Source organism: Oculina patagonica, chromosome 13 (genome assembly GCF_052425735.1).
Source record: "Oculina patagonica isolate OP01 chromosome 13, crgOcupat, whole genome shotgun sequence".
Lineage (NCBI taxonomy): Eukaryota > Metazoa > Cnidaria > Anthozoa > Scleractinia > Oculinidae > Oculina > Oculina patagonica.
The window spans coordinates 6947173-6955358 of NC_135770.1; the positions used below are offsets into that span (position 1 = coordinate 6947173).

The 8186-nt window shown below is 39.1% G+C and overlaps 1 protein-coding gene across 1 annotated transcript; it reads left to right on the forward strand.

Annotated features, from left to right (window-relative positions):
* The first annotated feature begins 4865 nt into the window (after positions 1-4865).
* On the forward strand, positions 4866-6914 carry LOC144635023 (uncharacterized). Its single transcript, XM_078494092.1, has 2 exons — positions 4866-5380; positions 5751-6914. Exons 1-2 carry the CDS (start codon positions 5075-5077, stop codon positions 6516-6518), a joined length of 1074 nt encoding a protein of 357 aa, XP_078350218.1. The 5' UTR covers positions 4866-5074; the 3' UTR covers positions 6519-6914.
* Positions 6915-8186: the final 1272 nt, after the last annotated feature.

The window sequence follows — 8186 nt, forward strand, 5'->3', positions numbered from 1 at the left end:
CTAGCCTTTCTTTGACCTTTTTTTCGGTTTCAGCTTCATGCATTGGATCAGTTTCAAACCTTCAGTCTAGAGCTCTGTCTTTTCTCCTGTCACTGTGCCATGTACATGTTCCGGGGGTGTGGGGTGGGGATACAGATGAAAAAACGGCCTCTTCGATATAGTACAGTAAGATCGCCGAAAGGACTAGAAAAGTATGTTTGTTGTATAAAGTGCTTGTTATAAAGCGGAAGTTCTGTTCTAGTTCATTTTTGCTGTATGTAACTTTGAATTGGCTGAAGAATATAAATGCTGCCTCATGCGTTACCCGGCGAAAATAGTCCATTCCGCGCGTGCTCATTGCTTGTTGAGCTCGGGCTGGGGAGAGATGATTGACACATTCTGCCATCTTGGCCACCGAGGTGGCCGTTATTTTAATAACAAATTCATGCAGCTTCTCTAAATGAAACTGTCCCAGCAAAGGTGAGGAGATAACCGTCAATATCGCCCGCTAAACCGTGTACTTCGTTATAAACATGCCCGTTTTATCTGATTTCCACTGTACTGACTTCAACTTTAGAGAATCTGCCGGAACGTCTACGCCTCGGGGTTTCTGTTTAAAGTATTTTTTTAGTATGGAATGCAATGTAGAGCACGGCTGTAGATTTTATTCTTTGATCAAATTAATGATTGCTTTTTTATGGCTGCCAAAAACATACCTAATATAAAGACTAGAATGAAACACAGTCTATTGTTCCCTTAAGATTTAAGGGCCTCTTTAAGGACATCTAATTAGCTAGCTATATTTTGCCCTTTTCCATATCCCTTCTTTTACTTGTTTTGGTTTATATCTATCTTTGTAATTATGAAATAGAATAAATAAATAAAATGAAAAAAAAAAAAAAAAAATGAAATAAGATTTATATGCCCAATGCGCAAATTGCCAAGTTTAGCATCGCGGGAAATGCTAACCCCGTTTGCTGGGAACGAGGTGTGGGTAATGCTCGTGCGTTTTTTGGCGTAATTTTTTTAGATCTTCGTTTTTAGGTCACGTGCTTTGCTATGAAATTCAGACAGGAACTGTTTTGCAATACATAATGGTTAATAAATGTGGCCTAAGGTCGATATATTCGGAAGCAGCACAGCACTCACCTGTTCAATCATTTTAAAGACAAAACCGTTCCCCGACGCTACCAAAGCAAGGAAAGAACCTCGCTTTGCATTGTCGGAAACTGAACTGATATTATCCTTTAATCCGTCGGGACATTACGCGCGTGTTTTGTTCGTCACGAATTCGATGGTATTCGGTATCAGTTTTTGGTTGCGATGTTTGTGCGTGATGTTATGTTTATAATCTTTTCAGTTTCACGTTTCTGTTAACAAATTTATTAGGTAACAAGAGCGCCGTATTATGTATCTTCGCGTGAGCAGTGGTGCGCTCTTCTTCTTGCTATTGAGTTGGGGTTGGGATTAAATACCTTATTATAGGAATAACGCTTGTGTAAGGATGGAAAGCGACAACGCGAGAAGGAATACCCCAAACGCGGAGGGCAGAAGGAAGGACGACACACTGGAACAGCACACGGGCGCACGCACTGAGGCCCGACGAGGGAGGGGAGACCACGAAAGGGGAACGCGGACGACGAGAAAGGGGCAGGAGGGGACGCCCAACGGGGGCGACACGCGCATCGGGTCGCGCTGACGCGTTATTCCTATAATAAGGTATCTGCTTCGTGACAATTATGGAAGTGTGAGTTTTCTTGTGTTCCTCACTGCATTTAAAGGCGGCTTATGAAGTAAAAAATAATTACGGCAAAGTTTGTGGGCCAGTACTAGTATTTTGACCTTTATCTTACATCTGTTTTTTGAGTCTCCATTTTTATAAAGCGCGAAATTTTGCACACTAACCATCCCTCTAAACTAGTGCTTATTCGTAATGTAACAGTTGCGACCAAATTACAGATCACTTTATGCACCCATTGCGTACCTATGTTAGCTAAGTGAAACCCTCGTGCCACCTGCTTTAATGTGTGTTTCAACGCATGCGCATATGGGAAATAGACCAAATTCTTACCAATAAGGTCACCGATATTTTCGGATTGTAGCTTGTTCCAAAGAAAAACCAGGCTGTTTATTTAACTTTTTCTTTTGTTTTGTATTCTGTCAGTAAATAAACTTTTAAATCAGTACTGACAGAGGTAAACAATCTTTTCTTTTTTTTCTGGCTAGACGTACAATTAATAATAAATTTCCGTTGTTGCAAAGTTAACGTTAAGCACTAGTCTATTTAATTCCCTTTTCAATTAGAAATTAAGCAATGGAGGACGAGTGTACGTGTTTTACAAATAAAACATAATAAAATGTTCCATTCAATCGGTATTCATGTGTTTACATTCACGCTGTCAGTAAGGATCAACTTTTTCTCATCGACAAGGCTCAGAGAGTGGATATCAATTTCCGACCGTTTCCGCTTACTAATAAATTATTCTTAAGCACATCTACCAAATCGAACTCATTTAAACAGTTTCTATCGACAACTGGTGTTCTGAGCGTTTTCTAACAACCTAATAAATTGTTCGTGACTGCGCTAAAAAGTTTATCGAAGTTGGAGTATCATGTAGGAGCATGAACAGCTGTCAATCTCAGCACCGTGCTCTCCTTTGATCAGCTCCCACTGTGACGGGCAGTGTTAAGTTCCCAGTCATCTTTTGCTTTCGTTCTTAAGCCAAGCTGTGTATTGTGGGGGTCTCTTCCTTTGTGATCTCAGTGTAGTCCCTCTTTATTTTTCACTTCTTTAAGTAGAAGTTCCGTTTGGTTTCTTAACGCCGGGTCCGGTGTTTTGACAACAAGAGGAGATATGTTTATAAGCGACGCGACTCAAAATAGCAGTCAATGTAGGCGTTGGTCGAGTAGATCTGTGCATCACAGCTGATTCAGCTAGAGAAAAAAACTAACAGTTTAAAAGCAATACTGTCTTAAACTGTATATCTTTTTTAGCTTTCTCTTTGCACGTTGTATAGGAAAATATCCACTGCTCTACAAAGCTGTATTTTTGTTCTAAAACCCCATAGGGCTCTTCAGCATTAGTGGTAAACTAGTCTTTTAATCCGATGTGTCTTAAATCGTAAATTTATCTTAAATGTTTACAGTTTGTTGGTTATACATGTGTTCGTTCCGTAATAATTTCATTAAAAGTAGTACTAGTAAAGAACAAAAAATGATTTGTCTGGTTTCTTTCTTTGTGTAAATTCTTGTCACCCGTTCTTAGTTTGTTAAGAACTGAATAAAAATTAATCAGTAACATAAAAGAATTGCCCAACTTGTTTTGAAGTTTCTGTAACTAGAAATTATAATTTTACAAAAAACCTCCGAAATTCAATTAACCCGTGAGCGTATTTTCTTTTTAAAAGTTAGAAATTTATGGTCGTTTACTAGAATGTAACACTTGTAGGTGAATTTTTAACCTTGTTATCAAATAAAAGACTAATTATAAAGTTAACATGCAAACGCCGTTCATGAATTGAACAAGGCTACTTGCACGTTTTTCCTGTTAATACGTTTCATGTTCAAACTTTCATTGTAAAAAGTTTTCTTCGTTTGAGTTTTTAATATGGATTATAGTCCCGATTCGAGACATAAAACTTGCCTCTATACATCTCTAAGTTTCGTTTTCTTCAATATCAAACTGAGACCTTCTTTTTAATTACTTTATACGCTGTGAGTTCGATGTCGTGATTTTATGCTTTTCCCACGCTCAATACTCCTTTAATTCCTTGGTTCCCATCAGGCTTCCTTGTAGTCGCGATCAGCAGTTCCCAGTAGGAAATCTTTACAACCCAAAAGAAGTGGCCAACTCGCAAAACACATGGAGTCAGTTTATTTACCCGAACAATGAACCGCTAAACAAAAGAAATGCTCCGATGTATCACGCCATTCGTAGCATGTATCTTAGGGTTTTGAATACAAAGCTCCGTATCTTATCTTTATTTTTATCCTTATTTTGATTAAACTCAAAGCAAAGCAGTGATCATTTTGCGAGCTCGGCTGTTTGAGCTAATCGTACCCACACGGAACGGTTTTTCCGTGAAACACATCACGTTAACTTCTTAGTTATAACTGTTCTGTTTGTTAGTTTAAATCATAATTACCTCATAAAATTAAGTGGACTCTCTGAAGTCGATACATAACTTAATTATCACAGAAGTAAAAGGGCATGATGTTGTTCTCTATTTTTCTGTAAAGTTCTAGAACTGTATGGCGAATTATTAGAGGTCAGCCATTCATTACCTATAAACCACACAGTTCAACTGACTAATGTTTGTTTGTTTGCAAGCACCATTAACGGTCCATTATGTATTACACAAATCCGCTTCTTCTATTGAAGCAAATGCATTTGAAAGGGAACTGAATATTAACACCGATCTGTCGATTATTTTTCGCCATAAAAAAATAAATCAGACATGCTTTGATGAAATATCGACCATGACAGGATTTTTTAATTCAGGCGCCACCAACAGCGAAGCAGGAAATATATCTAGGAACGTTAACATAAGAAATTCAAAAGTGGACTAGCAAGAACAAAAAGCTAACTCCTTACTAATCATGAATTATAGTTCTTTTGAAGACAGTATGGGTTACTTGTGCATTGAGGACATTGTTCGATTGTGTCCCCCGCGTGTACGACCGCTTAAAAGGCGGAGCCACAATGGGCTTTTGGACCAAGTTATTGGTTGCGAATTTAGCACCTCTTTGAAGCCAACAATAAAACATAGATTATTAACAGAAACACGAAACACAATAAGTAACCGCACGGCCAACCCTGACGGCTCTTTCATTTCGCAGCACTTTGTTTGCAAGCGGACGTTCTGATTGGCTGGCGAGGAAAAAATGGTACAACACCGTATCAATTACCGTGCTTGGTTAACAGTAGACCATGAATACTGACAACAAATTAAGAGCGCCGCTAGTGTGGACGTCAGTCATTCAGTGGCACGGTGTGCTGTAGCATCAGTAGTGTAAAAACCATAGTCGACCATTGACTGTAAGAATTTGTACAGCGAGCTTCCATTGGTACAAGTACGACTCACATCGAATTAAAATGAAGGATAACAGTGAACAAGATTATCAAGAACCCAGCTCTAAAGAAGCGCTGAGCGCCTCGGAGGAAAAGGTATTTAGCTACCAAGATGTCAATGCCGCTGGTAGTCCTGCGAAGGACATCGAAGAAGACAAAGAAGAGTACTTGAAGGAAGACGACAAATCGGCAAAGAACGAGGGCAAAGATGGTGAAGAGAAGAAATACGAGAAGCCACCATTTTCGTATAATGCCCTTATAATGATGGCGATTCGTGGGTCGCCCGAGAAGAGGCTAACCCTGAGTGGCATCTATGACTTTATTATGAAGGTTGGTATACTTGATGAGCCTTTAGCACCTACATGTTACATGAACGACAATTTTTCTCCACGCAGTTGTTAATAGCAACTTTTATGTGTTAAACTTATTCATGGTTAACCACTAATTGGGTAAAACTCTGGCACGAAATGACCAAAAAGCCAAGTAATTTGCTGCAGATGGTCTTAAGCGCACCACTTTAGTGAAGTGACTTTAGCACAGTGGAAACTGTAGTTTATTTTAACTTTATTAGATTTTTAAACGCGTTTCATTGTGTTTATTTCTCAGTGGCCACATTTCAAGACGCTGAATTTGCACCTTATAATTAAATAGACAGCTTAAAATATTAATACTAAAATTTTACTTTTGTCTTTTTATACAGAATTTTCCCTATTACCGAAACAACAAGCAAGGCTGGCAGAACTCTATCAGGCACAACCTGTCCCTGAATAAATGCTTCGTCAAGATTCCTCGCCATTATGATGACCCTGGCAAAGGAAACTACTGGATGTTAGATCCAAGCGCAGACGATGTGGTTATCGGTGGAACGACAGGGAAACTAAAACGGCGAAATCCTCCTTCTTCTAGAAGTCGCGTGGCGCTCAAACGCCAGCAGAGAATCTCTCCAATCCCGGGCTATTCGCTTGATCCCTCACAAGTCGGGTTCTGCTCAGGTTTCTGGCCTCATCCATCGTCGATTTTCCCAGCGCCTTTGTCACCTCAGATGCGAAGACACAACTTAATGGGAATGCCTTGCACGATGAACTGCAATTCGTCACTCCCACATCCGACTCCAGTTCTCCCACACCCTTCTTCAAGTGCCAGATGCCTCGTCCCTTCATCACCAGAAATGACACTCCCAAGCCATTGCCACGGCTTTGGATCTCTGCAGCCCTCCTATCCGCAAACAGGCCTCTTCCCTCTTAGTCATCCACGGTCCCCTATGGAAACTCAATGGCCGGCTTCGATTTCATCGTCTTCTTTCCTACCAGACAGATTTATGGTGAACAATGACTCGATGTTTCAGTCAGCGTTCAGTACGGTACCTAAGTTACCGTTCAGTTCTCCCACATTAAGATCTAACTTCCCTTTCTTAAAAGAGAACTCTTCTCAGGCTTCGCGAATGCCTTTTCTTTCAGACTGCAAATGAACGTTGGAAATTTCACTGAAATACAAATGTATATTTAAATATAGAGAGAAGTATAGGAATCAAACGAGAGAAGAAATAAATCATCTTGTGTAAATATATATTTGATGCTGGAATTGCTAGCAACAGTCAAAATTAATTTTAATTAACTGACTTGATGTCAATTGATTTTATTATTAGTCCACTTTGTTCACTCAGTTTTCGCTAATTGAGTGCAACTTTACGTTATCATTAATACCACGTTGACGAACACGAGCTAAACACCCGTTAGAGGAAAGTATTTTACACATTAATGTAAAGAGAAAACTTAAACAGCAGACCGTGCAGATTTTCAGTAATTTTGTCTGTCTGTTGACACCTCATTCCGTGAATGCAAGCAAATAACAAATAAATATTTATGGTGGCAATGTGTCTGTCTCCTAATTCAATAACCGCATTAAAATTTAGCGATATTTTATTTGTTTGTAGACCGAGATTAAACTGTTTGCCGACGAGTTTGCTAAAGTCACTGCTCTAAGACGGTGCGCTTTGGATCATCATTCAAGACTCTTCTGGTAAAATTAGTCGGTTAAATTGAAGCAATCACACGTCGTAAACTTTACCAAAAATGGGAGCTTTAAAATAATTATTGAATTTTGTCTACCAGTCTGTCTCACTAAACCCTCCTACTCCAAGAAGCAATTATACATTTCGTGGTACAATACTTTTCGGGGTGCTACCCTCAGCAATGAATTTTCTCTCCTTATAAAACCAAACTTTTTTTATAAGTGATAAAATAACCTCTTTAATGAAGGAAACTGGTGGTTGGAAAACATGTTGAATTAGTCGAAAAATCGTTTTGTTGGTTTTTCATTCAGTGGGGCTCAATGTATTTTTCTCTGCCTCTATTCTACAAGACTCTGTTAATTGCTTTAAGCAATTAGCAGAAAAAGTAGTCTGTAAAGCTTTGCTTCGCGTAATTAGCACCTTCAGTTGCATCTTATCAACTCTTTATTTTAATGATTACTAGGCGAAGTCCGCCTGCATTAAATCACAGTATCTTTCTACCACTGCAAACTCTTGTTGATATCAAACCGTCTTTTTAAATAACTTTGCTATAAGTTTCAAGAGGTCAAGTGTAAACGACTTCACTTTTTTTCTGGATAACCCCGTGGAGTTATTTGTTTGGGAACTTGACAATAGCCCAGCGTGGAAAACATATGAGCTGCGATTTAGGCGCATTCATATGCTAATTTACCGTAAGAGCGTTTTTGCACACACTTCAATGGCTAAAACAAATAAGATAATGGTTGGAGTCCTGTAGTGTCTTTTAGTTCGCAGAGTTCATTATTTAGTTAGTCTTCCATTGTTTGGGCACTGTGGGCTGTCCTTTGTTTACCGAGCTCTTCGTCGTGTGTTGTGTAACATTGGGGAGGCCTATTTACAACATGTATGAGCCCAACTACAGAGTAATTTTCTTAATTAAGACGTCCCCCATCTATAATGCCTGCCGTAATGTTTTGTGTTATCGGTTTTTGTATAAATGGCAAACTCACATCGAGGTAAACAACTCGCACTTAAACAGGTCAATCTTGAACTGACGAAGGTTGTTAATTTTCGCCTTACTGACCATCAACAATGATTTCAATACCCGCGCGATAAAGCGCATAGGTCAATAACTTTTGCGAACGT

Bases quoted from the DNA above. Each gene is read 5' to 3' on its own strand.
- LOC144635023 (XM_078494092.1), top strand. From the start codon at position 5,075: ATGAAGGATAACAGTGAACAAGATTATCAAGAACCCAGCTCTAAAGAA. The intron at 5,381-5,750 runs GTTGGTATACTT...CTTTTTATACAG, and splicing joins TCTATGACTTTATTATGAAG to AATTTTCCCTATTACCGAAA.